At 38.7% G+C, this 26,731-nt stretch overlaps 1 protein-coding gene across 4 annotated transcripts in view; it reads right to left on the minus strand.

Annotated features, from left to right (window-relative positions):
* Nucleotides 1-26,731, minus strand: part of marchf8 (membrane-associated ring finger (C3HC4) 8) — a 75,277-nt gene that overhangs the window by 22,558 nt on the left and 25,988 nt on the right. For all 4 annotated transcript variants that reach the window (XM_011484453.4, XM_078932036.1, XM_011484454.4 and 1 more), the window contains exon 3: nt 557-607. In XM_011484453.4, coding sequence (XP_011482755.1) covers nt 557-607 — 51 coding nt within the window. The remainder of the gene's footprint in view (nt 1-556; nt 608-26,731) is intronic.

Raw genomic sequence — 26,731 nt, forward strand, 5'->3', positions numbered from 1 at the left:
AGCGTCCCCAGTGGTCTTTTTATTATGATTCTGCCGTTTTTAGCCAAAATCTAAAAACCTGTGTCTGCAGATCGTCGGCTGTTAATAAGAAATTCACCTGAGTTGTGGGCGGAACTGTTAACGCAGAGTAATCCCAACCCGCTTTCCCATCATCCATCTGTTTACAATCGCTCCCACTAGCTTACAGCCCCTTAAAACCCCAACCTGCCATTACTGATGCAGCTAAAATGGTACTAGCCTTACAGTTTTTAGCCAGATGCCAGTTCAGAGAAGGAGAACAAAGACATACATGGATCTATTTATCTGTAGCGGAGCGGGGAATTTATGGCCCCCCAATAGAAGCACCTATGACACAGCTACAGACTTTTTTTTCCCACAGCATGTTTCATTTGCTCCAGATTCACCACAATTTGAATAAAGAAATACTCGGAAACACCATTTTTAAGCTGAATTTTCTTTATATATATGTCCTCAATGATGCAAAAAAGGCCACAAGAACACGTTAAAAACACCATTTTCATTGTAGTGGGTTTTTAGTTGTACATGGTTGACTCACCTTTGATATATTGCTGGATCTACTTGCTGAGTGACCCAGAGGCTTTTCATTCTGCAAGAAGCAAGACAGAAAACTAATATTAATACACTAATAAACAAAAACTATCCAACCCCCAATGTACAAATACTAATTTATTTTTTTGATTTTTTTTTTTGTTAAAAATCAAAAAGCACACTTTTTGATTTTTAACAAAGTAAACTTGATTTAAAGAACAGCCAGCATCTGATTCGTATTGTTAAACAGCATCATCTCATGCTTCTCCTCTAAAATACAGAATCACATAAGTTGCATAAAACACCTTGCATGCCTGATATTTATGGTCTGAATATGTTATGAACAATTACAGCTAATAAATACTGTTTGCTTTTCCATAAGCAGCCCAAACATACAGAACACTTTGCGGTCGCCCAGCAGACCTTTGAATCTAGGATGTTTGCCTTAGGAAAGATTATTTTACTGAAATAAAGCTGCACCATATAATCAGCATTGCCAAGGAGGTCAAGTAAAGTATTTGCAATGAGCGTTTTAAAGTTGCGTTTTTAGGTCGAGCCTCCTAAACCAGATAAGAATCTTCCACCGTTTTTTTACTGCATTTGGTATTGATGTTGGAGCCATGCATGTCAACTTAATAAGTAATCAATAAGAGTTATGCAAGACTGAATACACACTGATGGGACATGTGCACACCCATGAGATAAACCTCCACTAGGTAATTATTCCTAAGATGAAAACAGAGAAGTAAATATTTGATATTTTAGTTATAAATACACTTTTATTTCTTTATTGGTCAAAGATACATGAAAATAAAATCTTTCATGGTTTTAGTCAGATTTTTTTAAAGTCTGCAAAGGACACATGCAGTAAATGTATTTTTTTTTTTAAATTACGCTAAAGCAAAAGATTTCTAATGATTCACATTTTTCCCTCACTTTAAACCCCCCCCCCTTACTATCCAACCTTTTTATGTTATCTTTTAAATAAAAAGCACTATATGTCTTTAAAATGCATGTTACTACAAAGAAGATAGGAAATATAAACCCTTTATACCATTGAAAAGCTGAAAGCTGAAGCATCAACTCGTCCTTTTGAGAAGCTTTGACACCAAAAATCATGGATCGTAACCTCCTTTCCAAACAAAAAGGGCCCTTAGATTATACACAAGAGCTTCTTCCATCTAGTTACCATAGTAATAAGACCACACGCTCTCCGTCCTCTCAAACCCTTGTTGCTGACTTTCCTCTCATCTTTCTTACCGCCTGAGGTCATGTAAATACAACACAAATGCATGACTGCATCCCAACAAGCCAGACCCTCCAGACACAGCTGACAACTCGGATTCGCTTCCCTTTGATGCAATTATGGGATTAACAATCATCCAAACCCACACATTCACTTATCATAGTCATATCTGGTTTTACTGTGGAAAAAGGAGCAGTGAATTTATGGTTGGTGCAGTTACACACAGATCTGTCATCTCATGCATGAATTTTAACACTCAAGACTCCTAAGAGAAAAGATGAGCCATCTTTCTGTTTTCACTGGCAGATTATTTTTTTTTTTCAGTATTATTGTCATTATTTCATCAATAAGGCCAATATAATGTCATAGGAGGGTGACTCCACCTTTTTAAATTGATGCAGTGTGTTGAGCTAAACAATATTATAATTCATGCAGAGCATCAAAAATAAAGTTTCAATGAAAAACAACACACCTTACTGGTAATATCTCTCAGTTGCATTCAGAATGCAAAATGTACTGGTTCTTATCTGACAAAACTGATTATGCCAGATAAGTAGGAAACATGGCTGTTTTTTTTCCAACCATTTAAATCCTAATTACAAGAATAAAAACATTTGAATTTAAACTGTACTGCAGACAGTGTGGAGTCACCTTCCTTGGAATCAAGAAAGTAGGCTTTATTCTCAGAACTCATACATTTTTCTGATAGAAAGGTTTAAGTTGGCTGGGGAACCATTCCCCATCTCCTCTGTGGGTTTGTTAGCAGGCAAAGCATCCTGTAACACGGGTTTCAGATGAGACCCTAAAGATTTAGGCTTGTAAAAGGAAGCGTATAAGGGGAGAGGTCATATTCGAACGGATTTCTCTTCAGGCCACTGCCTCTGGCCCTCAGAGAGCAGCTCAGCTGGCTTCTATGCAGATAAAACTTCTGTGAGTTTAACCTTGTTTCTAATAAATTTGTCAGTAAAGTTGCACTTTTCATACAAAGTTTTTCGTCAGTAAAATCGAAGTTTAGCATAGAGGTTGTTCACTTTTGGCATAAAATGTCTTTCTTCATTTTAAATCAAAGTAAAATATATTTAAGTTACTAAAGATCATTTTGCAACCAACAGACCAAACCACAAACTTCTGTTTCCAAATCGAATGCAATCCTGAAAATAGAAATATTGCAGTTCCTCAAATGGCCACCGGAGGCTGGTGCCAAAAGGTAACAGTTTCCCATCGACTCATGTTCAAAAGTCAGAATTTGCACCAAAATGTTTTCATTTTTTTCATATTCATGGCATTTCAAGGATGTGGTGAGAGGGGCAAATTTATTATATTCAAGCTAAATTTTCAGCATTATTGGGAGAGTGTCTTTTTGATTGGCAGGTGGATGAACCCAACAAAGCTCTTTTCATTTGTCCCACCTTATTGGTCATTTTCTAAAGATTGTTGAGGTGGGTGGGGAAAACTCTGGTCAATATACCGGTCCCGTTTGTGAATTTCAGAATTCAGTAAGAGATTATCCATCCAGCCGCATATACTAATCTCTTTGTAATTGACAAACAAACTAGCATTGATTTACAACTCCACACTGTTGAAATGATAAAATCTGGTTCAACTTTAGTGAGTTTAACCTTCGTTTAAGCATTTTTATTTAATCCGTTTTTCATTTAAACTTTTCAGGCAGTACCACTTGACTGTAAATGAAAGCTGGACTGAGCAACCCCTCCCCTCTGGAAGTACCCACTGGTTCCAAAAAGCCAAAATCTGACAGACTTCCATAGAGAAACTAACAGCGATTACTCACTATATTTATAAGAATAACCATCTTTTAAAAAAAAATGCCAATCCTATTTTTATTTTATACTTTTATTGCAGCACATGTTATTAATGTTACAAACTGTCCTATCAGATGCCTCAATAATTGTTCAAACGTTCAAAATACTTCTCCGATTCTCCTGAGCCCACTTTCAAGTGGTAGGGGTGTAGACTTCCAACAAGCTCTTTCCTGATTGGCAGACAAATGTAGACTCAGACAGACTGACCAATCATTGTTGTTACGTTGGAACTGGAAGCTAGTAGTTTTCTACGGGTAACAGACTCACTGGGTCCAGTACTCATATACAGTCAATGTTTGTTTCCCACCTTCACTCAACAGTATCCGAGTTGGCTGTTGTCACCCTGTGACCCTGAAAGCCCTTCAGTGGGTTCTAATAATGGATGGATGGCATCTGTCAACATGGATAGATGTAAAGGTTGAAGTTTTCTGAATTCAGCTGAAACCTAAGATAGACTTTTTTAAAATTAGATAAAAGGTGATCTCTGGATCTAAGACCAGAAAAAATATCAAAGCTCTTTAAACTGACTGCCTAGATGACGAAAATCTTGAAACTACGATCTTCATTTAGCATCTGAAATGATACGGTGTTGTAGTTTGTTGAAAGAAAGGTTTTCTCTGCATCATATCGTTGCATCGTGCCACACGGCCAGCATAAACCGGAACCATCAAGATGACGCTTTACAGCAGCAACAAACATAAAACTGATCGTTAAAAGGAAGAGTTGGACCATAAAGCATGAGCTGCATGACAAACCTTTTCCATTACATAACATTACATAAATTTAAAGCTATTATCACTATTATAAAGCTACATTATCTGCTTTATACACTTGTAAAAACGTACCTTTGAGTTTGTTTTTTGCTTTTCAAAACACCTTTTACAATAAACTCCATCCACATGACAAGACGTGCCCAGACTTCTTCTGCCTACTCATCTATAAAGCATGTGGCACAAACCGAAATAGGATTGGCATCTTTTCTGCCCATCATTAAGCAACACAAGGACTCTTTTCGACTCAAGTTTATTCCGGGATCCCCCGAGTAGAAGAAGGCAAATCTACCGATGTTTTAATGAGAGCATTTAAAGGCAAACTTTTCAGTTCCCTGAAATAGTTTGATCACTTGTAAACACATCATTAATATTACAGTCTGCTTCAAGCCTGAAAATGAAAGAGTGGGAGCCTCCCTGAAGGCAACGCAGAGATTTAAGTCCCTGCACTCCCAACTTCCTCTGCCTCAGAAGCAAACCTGCACTGCAGCTCAAGTTTTTTTTCTTAAACCAGATGTTGCCGTTTCCAGACGTTAACAGAATCCCTGTGCAAATTTCTCATCTATTATCCATAAACACAATGCACCTCTTTTTGTAAGCAGCTGAACTCAACGCAGCAGAAGAAACAAAGAAACCAAAAAAGGAAGATTACCTAATCCCTGCAGTTCAGTGACCCTCTGCTCATGTACACCTCCACTTCTCAGTGCAGGAACCACCATTTACGCATTTCCTAGAGAAAACCGGCTAATCTAATCTAAACGATAGGATATAAAGCACATTCAAAGAACTCCAGATTAATAAAGAGGACACTGAAATATGCATTTTAAAAAGTTATTATTTTGAAAGAAAATGATGCAGTAAAAGAACAAAAATTACATTCCAGGGTAAAAAGAAACAGCTTTATGAACCAAAATTAAATGTTTTTTCCCCAAATTTATTGATGTTGTATCTTTTATACTAAATAAAACTTAAAGAAATGTGATTCTCCAAACATTTGCTGATAAGCTTTCAATTAATTGAAGTAAATACTTCAAAGCTCTTTTGATTTCTTATAAATTAAAATAAATAGGAATCAATGAAATTAGGACAAGCCCAGCTCAGAGATGGGGACTTGGACTTGAGACTTGAGTTGCACATAAGACTTGACCTGCAACCTCAAGGACTTGAGGTTTGAGACTGGTGGACAATGTTCTTTTGTTTATTGCTTTTTTTTTTTTTGTCTCCAAGAAGTTGCAGGTCTAAAAATAAAAGCTCTCTTTTCCATACTTTTGCATCAGGACTGCATGTCAATGCATCCCAACTAGTACTTTAAAAGTAGTTTCATGAAGATTTTTGACAATCCGATATTTATTTTATTATACCTTTTAAGACTTCAGACCTGACTTGCAACACAGGACTTTGGAGCATCTCTGGCCTAACTTTAACATGTTCAGTTGCTGACATGTCGACCAACGTCAGGCAAAAGAGGTATTTTGGAAGCAGATCTTTTCCAAATGTGATTTTGTATTGAAGGCTGAAGGAGTCTGCCAGCATCCTAACATGAACACCCGGGTGACTGGTGATATAATCTATTTTTTATAAGAGATTTTACAAATGCATTTGAGGAAAATGGTGACATTGGACATATATCCATATTACATGGAAGAAATTGTTTTATTTTTTAGGCCAAACTATGAGCTTGTAGACATTTATTCTCTAAAATTTAAATCAAGTCCAAGAATATCAAGACGAAAAATGAGGAAAAAAATGTTAAACTGCACACAGAAGCTTGTAGTGACATAAGATTTTAAAAAGAAAACTAAATCTATGACAAACGTTTTATCATTTCCAAGAAAAGTACAAACAAAGCACAAAAATGTGCATAGATAGTTCTTTATAACCGTTAAAAGACTTCATGACTATAAAACTAGAACAAAAAATACATATAGACAAAAAATGAAACTAAAAAGACACAGTCTGTTAAAAATGTTCTCTAAAATAAATGCCTGGAGTGGAAAGGATCCTCAAGGATCATTCCGACAAATGGAAAGGTTCAAATTTGGCATTGTTATCTTTTGTGTGAATGTTCAAAATTCTGCAGACAAGTTGACAGATGATTTGACTCCTGAAGCTACAAAAATAATTGAAATATTTGCCAGAAATCTCAACCAGATGAGAAATTTCAAATATGCAGAGCAAAAACAGTTGTGGCCTGGATGATGGCCACAGACGCATCGAAAAAACAATGGCAGCATCTGAGGGCGGAGGAAATTACAGGCAGGTCACGCAGTTCAGAGAAGAATTGAGGGCAACATATTTCTTACATGTCGGTACGTTGTAGGCATTCTAAAGGAAACACGTCATTTTGAACACGGTGCATGTTGGTATTTAAGGTGGTTTTTCAGCAAAGTCATTTTTCCCCCGCATCAAATTCAGGCAGTGTAAGACTGCAGGAGGGGAACTTCAGACTTTTTTTTTTTTTTTTTTTTCAACTAAACCTGCAGCTTTTCAGTATTACTGCAAATGAGAGCATCCAACTGTGCTCCTAAAAACAGCATAGTTCTCTGTATTACCTCAAACTCTAGCTGATGCTCTGGCCCTCAGCGTTCCTCGCCTATAATTAAAGTGGAATGTCCGAACAGGAAATGGTAAAGGAGTAACTATCATGACTAAGCATTTCAGATCCATCAAACTGGAGGGGAAGTGAAAACTTTCAGACATTTGAAACTAGCAAAATGAGGTAGAGAAGCAGGAGGATGTAGCTGCAACATCCAGACAAGTATGTTAGTAAAGTCACTGAAATCCTGTCGCCTCATTAGCACCACTTCAGGTTTACTTCTTTTCTATGACACGAGTCATTACTTGTGAGGAAAAAGTCAAGCCACAGATAATTAGTGGTGCAGTGCTTCTCAGCCGAGTTATTAGTGCTCAACCCTTCAGTCCTGCCGTAAGAATAGTCATCCATTCAAAGACATGCAAAAAGGAGGAAATGCTTGCAGAAAGACAGACATCAACTCAGCTTTTTAAATTATAAGCTTGTAGAATTTAGTGAAAAACCCTCAAAATCAAGGCCACTAAAGACTTTACAGCAGTGCTGCATGGCTAAACGGACCTCTAGGAAAACGAATAACGTCTTTACAGTCAATTGTTGAGACATCTTCATCAAAATTGCTGTTCTATATTAGCATGAAAATCAACAGCGTCACTTCTGGTAAATTATGAAATTCAGAGGTTTGGTCAGCCTTATTACTGGGAAAGCAGAAGTAGGAGATCAAGCGAAAAAAGCAAACACGTTCTTTGGTTTCACATCCAAAAATACAAGAAGTCCGACCACTTTAAATCAGCTCAGAGACGTTCAGGACTGCAAACAGTGGGACTCGATCTCAGGCAACATCCACTGATGAGGCTGCATCAATGTGAGGCTGATTGTACAAGTACAGAATGGTCTAAACAGCGTAGATACACAAAGTCAGGCATGAAGACGCCAGTGAATGACAGAAATAATGTCAGAGCTTTCATAAATCTATATCAGTGTTGCTGTCATAAGCACAGATTTCACTGAACATGCACGCCTTGTATTTTTGTTCTACGCTACATGCAAGCAGTACTCACAACTGTGTATTTGCAGACAATACAACTCAGAAAAGGACAATACAAAAGACACAAAGCATGTGTGTTGAGTTGAGGTTAGCTTCGGTTATAACTGCTTCCTTATGAATCCATCTTCCCCCTATTGCTCACAAAACAATACAGTTATGGTGGAGCAAATGTCTCAAACGGGGGAATTATCAGGTCAAAAGATTAACATAAACATGAAATAACTGAAATATAATGACGTCCTTTCAGCTTCAATAAAGTGGAAGCTAGCAAAGTCCCCATTTCCCATCATCCATTGGTTTGCATGCTCTCCCACTAGCATGAAGCCCCTCACATCCCCAACATAACGTTACCGGTGCAACAAAAACGGCGAGGAATATTGGAGCTATCCAGTCGTAAAGGTTTTGAGCCAGATGCCAGCTCAGATTAGGAAAACAAAGATGTAAATGGATCCATTTGTCTGCAAGTGGTTGCATCGGAGTGGAGTGGAGGAAGGAGTTTGGGCCAACTATAGCAACTACGTCACAACTACAAGATTTTTCAGACAGAAATTTTTGTTTGTCTGCTCCAGATTCACAACAATTTGAAACCAAAAAAAAAGCTCAAAAATGTAATTTTAAGCTTAATTTTCATTATAAATGTCATTCATTATCAGAAAAATGCTACAAGAACATGTTAAAAACACCAAAATCACAACTTTTATTGGAGTGGGTCTTTAATCTTAAATCCCTGGATCTGACAAACGGGAACTAAAATATTAGAAGAAGGAGTGAAAACTATTACAAACAGAGTGGATGCTTTAAGAGAGCCTACAAAAATGGGCTCCAAAGTGTATGAAATGAGTAATCTTTTAAAAGCAAAATCTAAGAAAGATTATGTTCTTTCATAGTTTGTTTGAGTAAAAAGAAAAGTTTCAAAGTAAGCCTGAGGGCTGATTCAGAAATACTGAGTAATCCTGAACCAAAAGCAAAACTCAACTTGTGACTGAGACAGTGACAGAAACCACATCGCAAACAAAAAACTTGTTTGCATCCTTTCCCATCAGGGTTCATCTCTCTCTTGGCTCGTCTTTCTCAGCTCTTCCTCCATCTCCCCTGCGGAACAAGGCCTAAGCTCTGCCATGACATGTGACCGCTCTAATCTCCTCCTCTCTCCACCCAGCTGCGGATTTGACACAAAACCTCTGCAGTTCGGTTCATCACTTGATAATGTGATATCCTGAGCTGCAGGGAGAGAAAAAGGGAGGGTGTTTATTTGCATGTCTGGCTGCTTCACCAAGGAGGAGCTTCACTCGACTACTCTTCTTTATTTCTGGAAAAGTGCAGTTAAATGCCAGAGAAGACGAGCAAAGAACACGGCCATCAGGCAGGGAGGAGTTCTTGTGTAAGAACCAGTGCCGACAAGGCATTTCATAATGTTCTGTACCTTCACAATCTGTTATCAAGCTCCAACAACACACAAACAGACTTGTGGGAAGCTGCGTACAGTGCATCTGTCCGCTCCATGCTCTCCTGCACAGAGGGCAGTGGCGGAGGAGAAAGTGGGTCAACCTTTAACACTGGAGAGGTGGCAGATGCTTAGTGAAATGCGCAAGACGTGCACAAATATTTAAGTAACCCTGAATGTGCGTGAAAGGACATCTCGCAGAGACGGGGCTGAATGCACACAAGCATAAAGACAATCAAAAAGAACACAGAAAGGTGGATACATTTATACATTTGTGATCCAGTGAAAAGGACAGAGGGAGTCTCACTTTAGTTTCAAATGCAAAAGTACTGATCAAAACATGTCACTGAATCCCTCTGCCATAGCCAGACATACAAGGCCTCCCCTCATTTCCCTTCATTTGCAACATACATGCTGGGTGAGCCGCACAAAACAAACAACTCAACGGCAACACATACCTGAATCTTCATTTTCCAACAGGAATTCATGGCTGGATCCTGAAGCCGCCTCACCTCTCTGCCTCTCAGACACACACCCTCACGCACCACAACACATGCCCCCTCTGTAGATCCTCAGACGGGCAGAATCCAAGAGACGATCCCTCAACAATTACGGAAGTGAAAATGCGGGCGGCAACAATGTCGCGTCGCCGTGGCGACTGCAGAGTGGAAACAAAGACGGAGGAAGAGATAGGAAGAGAGACAGAGAGCCGGCTGAGGGAGGGAGACAAAGTGGCTGCCCTACATTTCTTCCTAAAACACACAAACACAGAGGCAGAGCTGCTGCTTGTCCGGGCTTGCCTCAAGGCTTCCTCAGCAGCACACACAGTCAATCTGCTACTGTAATCCCATTGGCTGAGCACCACTTCCTCCAGCTGATCTTCATGAGAAGTGGGGGGAGGGGCAAACTGTTGAATCATTAAAGAGGGGGGGGGCGGGTCCTTTAAATAGACTCCCTCCAGTGTGCTCAGTCAACCTCACCTTAAAGAGCACAGCTCTCCTGCAAGACACACAACCTCCACCCTTTAAAAAAAAAAATACAGGTTGTCAGAGTCCACCAATCAGAGAGGCCGTTACTCATGCCCTCCCAGCCAATGAACGGCAAGCACTGAGGGGACGCTGGCTGGAGACCAGATAAGAGTAATTCATAACACAATTTCTCACAGCTGTATTCAAGGGCACAGCAAACGCACAAATGCTGACACTATGTGGCATCTCAAGGCAAAGTCTATGAACAAACACACAAATCAATCTTTTTTAAACACTGCAGAACTGATGCTATTTCAAGGTTTAGAATAAAAAAGCATAATTTTTGAAAAATGACAGGAAAACAGTTTAATAAATTAATGATGAAATCCACTATTTCATGCATTTTAATTATGACATTATTGTGCAAAATACGTGGGATACAAAAAAAAGTAACAGAGCAGGTTGTGGAGGAGGGACTATTTAGTGGGCTGGAGGTTTACAACAATTAAAAAAGGCAAAACAAGAAATGGAAAAAACAACATTAGATTTTAAAAATAAAGACAATTCCAGAAACCAAAACACAATTCAAAAAATAAATGAAACAAAGTCAAAAGGAAATCTTTCGGCAGATAAAAGTAGCTATCAGAAATCAAAATGAAACATGGATGCTTTTTTGACTCTGAAAAACTTCAATTATCACAGTTTGACAGACGAGGCCAGCGTTTGCCCTGACTACCTGGGAACAGAAGCACTAAGTCCATTTCGCTGACAAACTTCTGCCTTACAAAAATTCAAACTGCTCTACCTTTTTGTCTCATCTTCCTGCAAAACTCAATCGATTACGCAGATTCATTTTCGGTACTAAAGGGAGCAAACACAAGCCTGTGCAGACCCACAACTGACTGACGTTTTAAATATACACAATGGATTTCAATCCCAGCAACATTTTGGATAAATGACGAGGCAACAGCAAGCAACCAAAAAGCTGCAGATTTTAATTAGTAAGAGGGTTTGTGCAGCATTTGAACTGACAGCAATCTAAAGATGGGGGTTTTAAATTGAATTTACAGAACATGATGGAAAAGTCAACACCAATTCTTTCAGGTTTTAAGAGACAGTTGGACAAAAAAAGAACTGTTGGACAAGGTGTTGCAAGCTGATTGGTCTGCCAACATAAAAGCTAAGAATCTTTCAGCAAAGATCTGTTATAAAGATTAAGAAAGATGAGGTAAAAATTGGGCAATAGAAAAGAAAATCTATGCTTTTTGCCTGTTAGAAAACATCCAACCAGGTGAAGATGGTCAACAGCAACTAATATAGAATTTCTATAAAGTATACATCATACTCAATAATATGTGTTTGAAGGATGCTTTGGTTTGGTTTAGATCAACTCTTTAGGTTCAGTTGATAGTATGAAACAATCACATTTATAGCGTAACAGTACGAAAAGTTATTCTTTTTAAGTTCGGAATATGAGAAATTGAGGATTAATCAAAAATATATAGATAAATATTCAGAAAGAATGTAAAAAACTGGTTCTTAGAGTGCCAGATATGGCATTAATGTCCTGACAGTTTTCGTTTACACTGCCATAAATATTGTTTCCATTTCCTCACTTAAAAAAAAAAAAAAACAGTCTTTAGGAAGTCCGTCTGACTCGGACTTAACTATAAGCAGTGGCGTTCACGCACAAATACCTCTCAGTGGGTGGTTATTTGCATGGTGTGATGCTAATGCACCAAAAAACTGCTTTTATTTTAAAAGCCTTGCATGCTTAACATTCATCTAACGTCCCGATGCAGATCATTTTGCTTTATGTAGCATCAAAAACATAAAGCAGCTTCAGACAAGCATGCAGTAAAGTCATTTAGTTTGATAACCTTACGTGACAGGTCCTGGTGACATCCAGAACTCCAGAATTCACTTTTCACAAACCTTCACAAATCAAAAATACCTAAGATGTTTAATATAAAACATTTTCCTCAAAACAACTTAAATGAACAATTATTAAAATTAAACTGTTCAAACTATTCTGTTTTTGTTTTTGTTTTATCAAGTTAATGTTTTATAAGCCTTCACAATATCCCATTAATAAACAGTTCATAGAAAGATTTAATAATATTTTTTATTGAAAACTAAATTTTTCATTTTAATAAAATTATTAAAGCCAGAGGGAACCCATGTGAGGTCGTACAGTGTCAGATCCAAATAAGGAATAGATGAAATACTGCAGAGATGAATAAAGAATCATGGATAGAAACTGGAGATAAAAAATGAAGGGATGGAGAAGGACAAAAAGCATATCAAGAACTCTTTACCGTTTGATTTCTGCAGAGGAAAAACATGTCAGACATCCTACTGCGCGTGAAATTGAGCTGTAATAGCCTTCTCAAATACAGTCATGGATACTAATAAGTACAAATCTGAAAATTGTGTGTCTGCTTCGTCAGTCACGTCTCTATTTAATTAAGAGAAAGGGAGGAAGAAACAATAAGGAATAAGGAAGATAAAGTTCTGAGTAAAATCCTGGTTATTGCAAATGTAGCTTTCTGTGAAGTACAAAAAGAAAGAAAGAAATCTACGGAAATCTCCCATAAGATTTGAATTTACATGTCATGCCACTTGGTCGTTTGTGAACCTCATCCATGCAAAAGCCAAAGATCTATCATCCCAAAATAACTTGGCTGACAGAGCAGCAGCGTCATTGATTTGCAGCTTTAACCATTACCCCGCCCCCCTCTCTATCTTCTCATCTTTTCGATTTTGCCACCCAATGGGACACATCTGCCTGAACCCGTGAAAGCTGATGGAGACTGGCTGAAAGGGATTCCTGCTGTTGGCCCACGTGACGGTCAGCTGGCTTTTAATATAAAGGCGGAGAACAGGGTGACCTCTCTGTGAGGGTGACACTTGTGAAGGACATTTCCTTCGAGGAAACTACTCCAACACGAAGGGCTTTAATATTGTTTTGAATATTAAAACTCTGCATCTGGCATTTAGTTGACAGAAATGTGAACTGAAAAAATGAGAGGCGAAAGAAACTCTTTAGGAGGAATTTAAAAGTTCCTATGAAAGATAGATGTAATTTTTGGAAGAAGGAAGGAATGAAAAGGCTAGAAAAATCCACAAAAAAATGGGAAAACAATTCAAAAGTTTACCATTTGTAATAAATGTTTGATAGCTCATGCATTAAAACCAAGGCAGACACATTAGATTAAAAACTTTACCCCAGAAACTAAGAACATTTTCAATGTGGCTTTGCCATTTTCCTTGTTGTAGTGTGTGACATCCCATTCTGCTTTAGTTTTGATGTACAGTTTTTTCACTAGCTATCTCCTATAGGCTTCAAAATGTAACCCCCTTGAGAAAACATGGGTTCATATTTGGCCACTGTTTTTATTTATTTATTACATTTTCATTTTTTCTATGCTTTGATTTAATTTAATTGGTTTAATTCAAGCATTAGTTGTAGCCAACACAACATGAAATCACAGATATATCAAACTCATTTCATATATAAAGTAATGCACAGATTAAAAAATAAAGAGAAATGAATGAAAATGTATAAAAATAAAGCCATCCTCTTAACAGTGTAATGACTCATAATTACAAATAGAGATTTTTGAAGTATTGCATACAATGCACAGATAGGTCTCATTTTATTCAGTAAAAAATACAGATTATGAACTAAAGTCAAGTAGAGTTTGATTTATTGCTTGAAAAGGAGTGGGCAGAACCAAATGTATGTAATCCCACCCCTATTGAGTTATTTCGTATTATATTTATGGATAGTTGTCATAATTCGGCTCTTATAAGATAAAGCGCAGATTTTTGTCAAGTAACAAACCAGAGTACTTATTGATTATTCTCAGAAAACATTGTTTCTTAATTTTAGTAAACCATAATATAAATCACAGGTCATGTACTAGATATGATGTACTTATCAGAATACATCATTATTATTTTTTTATTTTGAATTTTTGTTAACTTCCTGCTATCCAAAACAACCAAAAAAAGTCCCAAAAACTGTAAAAAGCCCAGAAGACAATTGTTCTTGGGTTCTCCAGGCTTAACTTACTGTCACAGACCAGTGCAGAACTCATTGTACTTTGAAGAAATATGTCGACAGACAGAGTTACATCACTTACCGAAGCAGAAGCACGAAAGTGAACCATTGCTGCTACGGGAATCACTACTAACACACAATTGCCTGACTCCTCCCCCCATATTATATACTGTGTGTTTCCATTTTATTTGCTTAGTCATAATGCATTTACTGCAATAATTGGTTTTGTGATTTGAATAAAATGTCAACAGTGTACATGTGACACAAGCCTGAATCACTTGGAGAGACTAAGTCAGGGACAGGAGGCAAATTAAATGAATTATCCAAGTCCGTTTTGTTTTAATTTGTCAACAGATGAGATAAATAAGTACACATGAGCAGTCTGGATGTTTAGAGTGGGGATGGAACAAAACAGCCCAAATCATAGCCCTCCCTCCGCTGTTTGTCACCACACGTTTTCATGCAGGGGATCTTTTATAGTTGGTTCTTGGGGGAAAGTTGTGGCATGCTGATATGTAATTATGTAGAGCAGCAATTTTCTCTGAAACGCTGTTGGCCCCACTTATTATTTTTGTATGCTTAAGTGACAAATCTAAATACCAACCCGATCCTACAGGAGGGTTGAGCCTTCAAGCTGAAGAGTTCTCCTCATCTCTCATTACATAATGATCAGCTGCCTGCGTCTGCAGCAACAGCAGCCACAACAGCAACTCTGTTTCCATGTGATCTGATGAATAATCTGTTTGGGATTGCACTAATTCTTTTCCGTTTTTGCAGTTCCAACAGTTTTCTGGTTATACATCTCCTGATCTATTTTTCCAGGACAGGTGGCTCACATTTATCAGAAAGTACTTACTGTGAGTGTGAAACTGAAACTGTTGACTGTAAGTCAAAAAGTGTCTGGCAGAAAGTCAATTTTCCAAGTTTGAAGCTCTCTAATTGAGAACCCCTCTTCATCATCAGAGTTGAAAGGAAATAAAGTAAAGAAATGCATAAAAACAGCTAAAGATGAATGAATTAACTCTGCATCAGGGTGAATTTATGAAGTCACAAAGGTGCATTAAAATATAAAAATCTACTCCGTGTGTGTGTTAAGTGCGAACATTAATTCAAGGGCATCGGGATGCAGACAGCAGCGCCGAGGCTTGACGACAGAGCTCCCTGTGCTTTGTGCCCTCGAACTGGCTGACCTGGCATCTCCACCAGCAAATAATACATACTAAAAGAAGGGCAAAAACAAAAAAAGACAAACATCTGCGCATGTGTGAGATAGGAAAATAAACATAGTTGATGTGCTTTCAAGTAATAAACTCAAGTGGAAACAAAAGTTGTGCTTTTTCTTTTTGAGGGAAATGACAGGAGCTCATCTGTCCTGTTTAAAGCCATAATCAGGGCTGACCTCAATGCACAAAACAAACAAATCCCTCTCCCCCCTTTTGACCGATTTCTGGGCCTCAGTCCATTTGTGATGACATCATCTGCCCTCACCTGCTGTGAAACAGATGGTACCACATTTCTGACAAATTTAGATATGTGCATTTGGAATAAAACAAATGTCTAATTATGCAAGTCTTAACACAGTAAGGTTTTATATAAGATAGCAGAATTTAGTGGAAATTATTAGCACCCTACCAGGACTTTGGGTTTGTTTGAAGCTCGTCTGCAGCAGACGAACCCTCTGCAAGGAGCTCCTGGCATACAAATTCGCCTGGGGTTTCAAAGCCTCCTTCCCTAAATCTCGACGTGAGTCGCTGCCTTGCCAGTGAGCTAAAATAATCTGTGGGAGTCTTTTAGACATTCAGTCTTTCCGATTACGATACGCTGGTAAAGCTGACATGCTTTTCTAATGATCCTGCTGATCTGAAACCTTTTTTTTTGTTGCCAAGGACAAACAAAAGACAACTCCGTCTTTGTAGCACAGCATCCTTTGTTTTAAGCACCGTCCACCAAAGGGACACAGCTCGGTGGATTCCAGTATAAACTACATCTAACTGTTGAAAGTAACCTCGGACTGAAACAGCCTCCCCCACTCCCACATCTTTACACTAATGAGAGATGAAGGCTGGACCTCTGCATTATTTTTCTACCCATCTGCTGAGTGAAAGCACAGTCTAATTTGGTTTCCAGATAAATATAATCCATTTAACCTGCATGGAAAAGCTGATTATCTTACAAACTTGCCATTTACGTGAAGTTGCATTTGCATTTCAAACCATAACAAGCAAAGCCCTGGTTTGTTTAGCCTTCTGCAACCTGAGGGTTTTTGGGAAACTTGAGGTTGAACTCAACACAAAATCTCTATTTAAAACCTGCTAAAGGCTCTGAAATGCTACTAATGAAAAAAAAAAAGTTTTTATCGTAAAAGGTAAAAATTATTTAAAAAGATTGAGCAGAAGATGAAAGAAGGATGCAGCGTTTTGAATCAAAGGAACCTGATCGCTTGCAGTTTTAACAGAAATAAATTAATGTCTGAAAAATTAATTTATTTCTTATTTGAACAAAAGTGGTTGAAATAAAGATTTAGATTCCATCATATACATTGAAACCAAATTTTGTCCAGAGGACTACACCCCAGCATGCCAAAAACTCTCTGCTTGGATACACCGCTGGCTGTTCTGCCCCCTGCTGACATGACTTCAAAGCTCCTCTGAGCTAAAGCAACACAAGTAAAATCAATTATTTCACATTTAATTTTGCGTAAAAGCAAACAGAGACTAAAACGTTAACTTAAACTGACTTTTCCTTTCTTAAAAACATTTAAGAAACATTTATGTCATTTAAAAAAATGCAGCAATGCTGCAGATGTAACCTCTAAAGCATATTCCTGTAACTTTAGGAAAATGAATATACTTTAGGGGTTTTTCCAATTAAATCAAGTGGACATGTATTCCTAGAAAGTAACAAAGTGCTGATTCACATCATTATGAGATGGTTTCAATGAGTCATGTTATATCTTTAAACTGTAAAAGCCCATTTCAGATAAATGACCTCACCGCTTTCAGAAGAACTTCACAAGCATTTCAAATTCCACCATTAGCGAAGTCTCAGTTGCTGATCCTAGATTTTTCCTGCGTTCCTGTTTATATCTGACGGACTCATAACTAGTCCTTGTTTGTGCCTTTTTTTTTTTTTTTTTTTTTTTTTTTGTCTTTAGTAGAGCTCAGCTCATCAGCAGGCTTGCCCTTTTCCAGCTCTTTGTGGGTGAAGCTCCAGGCAGGCTGCTCATAAACAGCTTGAGAAGCTGCAGCAAGCTGTTGTGTCGTGCATCAAATCATTTTTATGTCAGCCACAAGACAGCCCAATGTAAGAGTTGGGGGGGGGGAGAATGAGGTTTGAAACAAGGCAGAACCAAGCAGACAAATCACTGCCTTAAAGTTATCTTATTTACAAAGATTTTTACTTTAACTGCAATTGGGCTAATGCTTCAGAAAGTTTCACTCTGTGATTCCAGCAGCTCACATTAAGAAAAGAAAAGAAATTACAACATGCAGAACTAAATCGCAAACTCCCGAGGACAGGAACTGGGAAGGAAAATAAGTGAGTCAAAGTGTTGGAAAGATCCAGTTCCAGTTAGGCGGAGGCAATCTGATGGAGAGATGGGTGGAGAAAGGCGAACGAACAGATTGAATTTTAAAGTCAAAATTTCACTACCCCCAGCTGGTCGGCCATCATACTGTCACATTTCTGCATTTACATTTTTCACTGCAGTCATGTGTAAAAGACTGTTGTTTCCTGGGTCCCTCTGCACGTCATCCGCATTCCCCCAAATCTCCATTTCAGCCTCCCGCTTTGTTAATGTTTGTCCACTCTGTCTACTAGAGACTGAAGTTGGAGGTAAAGGGATGCCTTTTTGCACAGAATGGAACTGATATTAGGTCTCTAAGAGGGAACAGATGGTGATACTTTACTGCTGACATCTTTTGGCTTTTAAAGCAGTTCTTCACTGCCTGCTCCTTCTTTTTCTCTCCATCATCACACGCAGCATTAGGAATTCACTAGACCTCAGTGCTTCCTGGGGTTCTGAATTTACACCATTATCTCAGCCTTACATCAGTATTAATACTAAAACTTTGTTTTCCCAAAAATGCCAAAGGAACTAAAAGACCCACTGTGATAAAAATAGTGTTTTTGGTGTTTTTAACATGTTTTTTTCAGATGGTGGAGTACACATTTATAAAAAAAAAAAAAAAAGGCTCAAAATGGCATTTCTGAGTATTTATTCATTCAAATGATTGTGAACCAGGAGCAGATGGAAAAAAATGCTATTCGAAAAAAATTGCATTTATTACTTTATATGCTGGGCGGGTCACAACCTCCCTGCTCTGCTCCATTCTGATGCATCCACTTGTAGACGACTAGATCGGTGTCAGTCTTCGTTTTCATTCGTTGGCATCTGGCTCAAAACTGTTCGGCTGAATAGCTCCAGTATTGCTCACCATTTTGTTGCACCGGTAATAGTAGATTGGGGTGTGAGGGGCTGTAAGCTAGCAGGAGAGTGTAAACAAATAGATGATGGGAAGTGGAGGCTTATGACACAAATGAGCGATGATTTATGCGCCAATGACCCCGCCCACAACTAAAAGGCAAATTTCTGATGAATTACTTCTGCTCTGCAGAAATGTCCTTGAAAACGAGAGAGGTTTTTAGATTTTTGCTAAAAACGACAATCATAATTGAAAGACCACTGGAAATGCTTTACAATAGATCATAAGATGATCAGAGTAGGACTTCATTGTTCCAAAAACAATTTTTTCAATAAAAAAAATGTGCAAAACCAAGTTGAACAAACAAGCTTTGGTTCTTGGAAAGATTGCTCTCAAAGGTTCTTAAAAGTCTCAGGAAAAGTGCAGTAATAAATATTTTATTGAGGCAACATCCTTTCTATTGTTCTCCTACGTGTGGACCGCTCCTGTTTGTTCAGAGGAGTAATCAAGCCCCCGGGGAGGTCACAGAGTTTTCAGCGACAGTCATTTTCAAAATAAATTTAAAAAAAAAAACCAAAGAGGTTTTCTTTAAGCAGCCGGGGATCCACCATCATCTGCAAATTCTCTGTCAACACAAAACTGTGAACCTCGAGTCATCCGGGTTGTTTTCTCTCTGGGTTTGAGCTTTGCATTAAACACACACAAGCAGTCATTACACTCCTGACAAGCTTCCCGTTGACCCATCAGCAGTCAAGACCTTCAGACTTGCTGCAACCAGCAGACTCTGCTCTGGAAGAAATGTACAGAATGTGACACGTGTACTCCACCCAAACCTCGTCTTTGTGCAGAAGTCCTGAAATTATCCATGAAAGCCCTTCGTTTATTTTGAGCATCCCAGAACTCTTTCAGACAAAAATTTCAAACAGCAAAAAAAGTCTCACTTACCTGAAAAATAACAACATACACCAAGTTTGCAAGAAGTTTCATTTGTCAGGAGGTTTTTTCTCACCCCGATCATCTTGTGATCTATTGTAAAACACTTCCCAGTGGTCTCTTAATTATCATTATGCCATTTTCAGCCAAAATCTAAAAACATGTTTTCTAGGACATAGTTTCTATAATAATTAATTAGAAATTCACCTCTGAGTTGTGGGCGGAACCTTTGATGAGGAGCAACCCCACCGCCCCTTCCCCTCGCCGTTGCCTCAAGCTCAGATCAGGGAGATTGTGGCCCACCCAGTGTATTTTTTTCATCTACTCCTGATTCACAATTTGAATAAATACGTACTCAGAAAAGCAATTTTGAGTTTCATATTCTTAATACTACATCAGAAAAAGCCACAAGAATATGTTAGAAACAACAAAACCACCATTTTCATCAGAGCGGGTCTTTAAAAATTTACAAAAGGTGTCCTCTTAATGCTAAGTAATATGGTAAATACAACACGGGTTTCATCAGCAGTGCATCAGAGTCCTTGGGAGGTGGTTTCTATGGAGACGACAAATTCTCCGCACCTGTGTTTATCTCGTCTCGGTGTCCTGAGATTTTCATGCTGCACATATAGAAGTGCATTGTGGTTAGGTGGACGGGGGAGGCTGCGTCCCCAAATACACGGTGAGAAACTCCCTAAAGTGACTGCTGTCACACCTGACAGGGGGACCTAAAGCGGAGGATAATGGAGGAGCCGTTCGTTCGCCTCTCGCGGCCCATGTGGAGGATTTTACGAGATCAGACAAACACTTCAATCAAATTGACAGAGGAATGACTAAAGTGTCTGAGGTTTTTTGTATTTAACTGAAAAACTGTATGATTTATGGCGCAAGGGTGGAGAAGGATTGGACCCTAGCACCAGTGCTCCAAAAGTCAACTAACACTGAAACCGCAAAGACGGAAGCTAAAGTGCTCCCACAGCCTTTGACAGATCTGTCGGAAGAAAGCCACGGCACACATGTGATGAACAGCAGACTCTCTTTTCTCGTTTTGTCCCCGACACTTCCGCCCTGCCAATCGTCTGTTTCCATGGCAACCGCAGTCTCCTCTCACTTTCCTTCATGCTGTTTACAAGAGACCTTAATTGCTCTTCTCTTCACCTCATTTTTCTATTCTGCACATGGTCCCTTCTCTGCATTTGTTCAGCTGGCCACACCTGTGTGGAGTCTCTCCTCCTGGCTGATGGAGGTGAATGTCAATACTTGGACCGTGGCTCTTATTATGCTACAGTGAAATCCTCATTAGGAGTTTGTGGTTCTACTCCTAGTGTATTTAAACAACAAAATATTCACAGGCCAGAGGAGAACGCGCCCTTTGGAGAAAGTCTTTTCTATTCATTAGCAGCTTCCGACCACAGCAGCAGTCGTGCCTCACGGGCCGTTATTTTTGGTTCGAATGGTCAAAATCCTGGTTGGATTTTCCTCCAACTGTGTCTTGGTTATTTAATCTATATATATATATCCATAAATCACTAATGTCTACAGGTAAAATAATGAATAAATAAACACCATTGTAAGCCATATCTGTAGTGACTAATTCCAAAATTAACAGAAACAAATTTCCACTTCATTTTAAATGTTATTTCTTAATGTCCAACTCGTTTTTGCCCAGTGTTTTTATCTCTAACTTGTTTTTGACTGTTTTGAACCTAAATCCCTGACAAGAAACATCTGTTCTGATGGAAGAGTTCTTTACAAGTCAATTCAACCTATTAAAGAGCTGCAACAAAGAGTATCTGCGGTTCACACTGCACCTGCATCCAGTGCGTCTGTTTATTGTTGAGATGGTGTGATCAAGACTGAGACAGATCGTGACAGACTCAAGGACAAGATAACCCAAGGAAAAATAAAATCAAGACAATTCTTTAAATTTTAGTAGGTCTTGAAAAATGTATTGAATTACAGCATTTGTATTTCTACTTTTAGTAAAGCACTTAGAACATTTTGATTAATTACATGATGTTTTAAAAAAAATTCTGTCCACGTCAGACTTACTATTTTTGTTGCAATCTCATTTGGATTTTCTTAAAGGGCCTATATCATGCTTTTCTTAAGCCCTTTAGAGTAAACTATATCCACGTGTATGATAAAATATTACCTTTGGCATGCTTAAGAACGATTTTCAAAAAATGAAATGCGAGTTATTTCTGCAGCTAATTTTCCAATCAAGAAGTAAGACGACTTGATCTCTGAGGCCCCGCCTTTCGCTCCATGTGGGTACCGCCCATTTCATGACATCAGCCTAGAGTCTGCCTCAGCAGTTTTTCTTTCTGCATTTCGCCCACAAAAACAAACATAATCTGAACTTTTGCAAAGATGGATGTGCATATTGTGCATATAAAATAAAAGCAAATCACCGCTAGCTCCAAAGGAGGAAGTGTGTTAGCCTGGGGGCGGTCCTGGCAGCGCAGACTCTTCTTGGAAGGGGCTGTTCCTAACTTATTCATGTTACTATGTGAGAACTCACTTGTTTTCGGGGCTGGGGCTAAGACAGCAGGTTTTTAGAGGAATGCTCAGAAAGACATGAATAGATTAAAATACAGCTTTGGAGTTTTTTATAGTGGGAATAAACACTATAAAACAATAAAAAGCTTAAAAAGTTCACTTTGCCTGATAAAAGGCTCTTTAAGTGCTTGTGGTGATTAAAAAAAATCAAAATGTTTTGTTTTGGTATTTTCTAAAAATCACATTTCTATTAAAAAAGCATAATATTCATATTTAATTAAGAAGCCAACAGTTTTTTTACATTAATGCAAGTCTACAAAACAGTTTTTAATAAACAAGCAGGTTTTGAAAATGGGAATAAACTCGATGTAGTAGAATTTCCGTAACTTGGGAATTTCTACGTTTTTAATCATTTAACCTTTCAACCAATGTAATCATGCTTGGTTCAAATGTCCCATGATGCATTTCAACAAATGCAGACATTACACACAAAAAAGTGAAATTACCATTCTGCTAAAGATAGTATTTTACTTGAAACTAAAACTTACAACGGCTCAAAACTGTACGGCTGTGTAGCTCCAATATTGCTCTCCATTTCTGTTGCACTTACTTTACATTATTTAGACTTAACATCTCTGTACAGAACGGTTGGTTTCTAGATTGAATATAAAGTGTAAAATGCATTTTTAAAAGACAGATTTTTAAATCTGGCTAATACTGGTATAATCATGATGAAAAGAGTACTGGGAACACTTAATAGCTGAAGAGTTTAGTTTCTACCAAACTTACTAAACTTATTAGCCAAAATGTTTTGCCGATTAGCTGATTTTGTGCATTCAGGTGATTCCACGCCAAAGAGAAAAGCATCAGTAACTTTATACACAAGCAATCTTCTAGTTATCCCATCATTTCAGAACTATTTTCTGACTGACAGGAAGCAAGTGCATTTACCGGTAGAAGTAATAAGTATTTTATGAGAGTTCCAACCAGGTTTTCCAGGGAGTTGAAATGGGTCCAAACACGTTTTTCCCAGAACAACAACTTGTGAGCAAACCAATCCATCTGCATGTCAAATTTAAAGATCCTGTGCTTGGAGACACAGGTTGGATTATGACCAAAATTTTAAAAAATGAGTAAAACATGTCAAACAACTAGTCTAATTAAAACTGAGTCATGAAAAATAACAAGGACTGACAGAAACAGTGAATCTGCCATAGAGAGGTGGAAAAGCCTGCAATGGTGTAGTCAAAGTCCACCTGAGTGACATGGTGCACCTATAAAGCTTATTTTCTGCCACATGGATGAGCTGTACTCGCATATGAAAAACCTAACACAGCCCAGACAATTACAGTTTAAAAAAAAAGAGAAAAGGCCGAGTCCATCACAAGTGCTCAAGAAATTACATCTTTAACAGGGTTAAACAAATTCCTTCCTCACAGCAGTCAGGGCCCTGAAGAGCTTTGCCATCGTGTCATCTCTTTCACATTTAATTACATTTTTAGCACTTCTCCATCAAGTGGCTCAACTTAGCGAGAGCCCCTGGGAGACTCATGCAAATCCTGCACAGAAGGGCAGAGTAACAACGACAGCAGCTGCTGGGTTGTGTGTGTGTGTGTGTGTGTACCTGCATCCTGTCTGCACAAGCTAAAGTGTGTGTTGCAAAAAAAGGAAGAGGGGTGATAACAGCGGCAGCAGCAGCATTTGGGACTTGAGAGTAAACAAGAAATCCTGCTAAAGGACGATGAGTTTGTTCATCAGAGGTTGTTCAAAAATATATTCATCATTACTGAAATCAAATCAGTTTTTTATTTTTCAATTTATCAAAGAAAAAAAAAGCTCTTTTGCAAAACATTTCTTATTAAGTAACACATTTGCTAATTAATGGTGTCAAAGGCGTGAATAAAAAGGTCTGGATGTCATTTCCTAGAATATAAATATTCTAGTAATGTATCTGCAAACTTCAAACATAAGTTGTTGTTTTTTTTAAAAACATAACCTGACACAAGACACTCTCAATGAAAAAAAAGTTTCACCTATTTACCCTGCAGCCATCTGTAGTCAGTCTTGTTGCTACGTGTTAAAAAGATCAAGATTAGGTGTATTTTTAATCCTTCTTCTGGCGTGAGTTTACATGCAGACTAAGACTTATTTGGTCTTCAAACACCCACAAAGATAAATCAAAATGTCTGCATTTGTGAAAGTAGGATGTCCAATACATTTTTACAAAAGTTTACTGTAGAAGCAGCAGTATAAGAACAACTAAAATAAACTAAACCAACTGAAAAAAGAAGTTAAAGGAATTAAATACAATTGTAAAAATGATTGAATAAAAGTTAATTGAATGAATTTTGTTAGCAATAATAAAACTAAAGCTTAGTTCTAAGTTTATCTAGGTTAAGTAAATAGAGAATTGGTTAAAAATGTTTAAAAATGATGTCAAACAAAAAATAAAATATATATATTTTTTTTTAACTTGTCCTGTCCAACAGCTGGGCAAACAGATGAGAGCTGAGGGCCTCTTGTGTTGGACATATTTTACTTTAACAAGAGGGGTTATTAATCTTCAGACAAACCAAAGGTATGACTGAATAAACCCCTTTTGTAATTGAGGCCAAACTTTATTAATTTCAATCATGTTTGAAAATCTTTGGTGTTGGACCGGACGGAAAAGGAAAGAGGGGAAGAAGAGAGAGGGACGTTAGAGAGAGGGGGGGAAGGAGGGTGATAGTAGGAGGGGAAGGGGGGTAAGACCATGAAGCAGCATAAAGCAACAAGTTTACTGGTTGTTAATCACCATGGTAAGGCTCAAATGCAGTACAAAAAGGGCGGAGCCTGTCCACACACACACCCAAGTGTCAAACACACCTGCTAGCTGCAAAAATGTCCACCTGTCGACATGTACACAAAACAGATAGTGCTCACACGCATACTTATGCCTTAAAACCAACTAGTGTGAAACATTTCAGTCATTCAGTCACGCAAACCGCCAGTGCAAAGGTGAGCCAACACCCGTGCTCAGGTGAGTGCTCATGTTCTTCTAAAATGGATGGTGGAATGTGTAAAGAAGGAGGGAGAGCGCCCAGCCATCCCCACCCCAAGACCCCCACCGCAGCAGCAGCGGCAGCCGGAATCCCCCCCACGCCATACGGAAACCGGCAGGGAACAACCGCCGCCCGGGCGACCAAGCCCGCCACCCAGGCCAGGGCCAGCAGGACCGCCGCAAGGCCCCCAGAGCCAGAGAGCAGGGAGGCACGGAGGGAAAGAGAGGGCCGCCCCAGCCCAACCAGGAGAACAGCCCCCCCGCCGCGCCGGGAGAACCCAACGCAGGGCCCCACCGGAGAGGGACGCCCACAGCCCCAGACGAGCACCCCACCACCACCCAAGAGTTCTGGGCATCCCCCCGCCCCAACCCCAGGTACGAGCCAGGACCCCCCAAGGGAGACCCGCTCCGCACTCCAGGCAGCCATCCGCCCGGCCCACGGTTGGTCCAGGGAGGAGCAAGGCAGGGGCCCGCCGCCCCCGCCCAGGAGGGGGGAACCCCGGGGAAAAAAGAGGGCCCACAAGGGGTGTTGTAAATATAAAATAAAATAAATTAAAAGTCCAGAAAACATCATCAGGTAAAGGAACAATTTTTTTTTAAAATTGGCATTTAAAACTTTTTTTCTGTCTTATTGAACTCCTCCATAGCTTATTATGCCTTAAAAAAATGTTTTATATCTTTAACAAATTCTACTGTTTTTTAAAACTGTACTTCAACTAGAATGTACTGATTTATGGATGTTTTTTTTTAAAAGTCTGTGAACAAAAAGACTCGAGCCAACAAACCCAAAACAAATCTCATCAATTATATATTTTTTCAAGTCATGTCATTATTATTCAATTCTGAAAACATCAACTTTACATGTCCACATTTCTTCTTTTGATGATTTCATTTTATGCTCACTTATTCTAGGCCCCAAGGCTTTATGGGAGACTGTCAAGACATCTCCATTTGCGAGGCTCTGGGCACTGCAATCTGGAAGGACTCACTTGGACAGATTTTAAATGTTTGAAAAGTGTTGCACATCCTTAAGTCCAATCCACATTTTGAAAAACCTTTGTGGGATTTGAGCAAGCAGGAATCACCGAGTAAACTACAGATGTTTTTGCAGTCTCTCTAATAAAGGCAGTGATTCTTCATCATCTTCATCTTCTCCATTGAATACAAGCAGACTGTTGCTTCCGTCCTTGTTGCTTAAACTAATTTTGAGGGACAAAGTCTTCATCTTTCCCTTTTTTTCTGATTGAACTGATGCAAATTCAAAGCGGCACAAGCACCATGTACATTTTTGCTTCATGAGCTCACACTCACAGAAATGTTTTTCTAATTACAGCAGGCGATGCTAGCCGGGTCCCTTTTGTTTGTGTGAATTTGTGTGTTACTTTGAA

This window comes from Oryzias latipes, chromosome 15, assembly GCF_053564925.1.
Source record: "Oryzias latipes strain Hd-rR chromosome 15, Olatipes_Hd-rR_3.1".
Taxonomy (NCBI): domain Eukaryota; kingdom Metazoa; phylum Chordata; class Actinopteri; order Beloniformes; family Adrianichthyidae; genus Oryzias; species Oryzias latipes.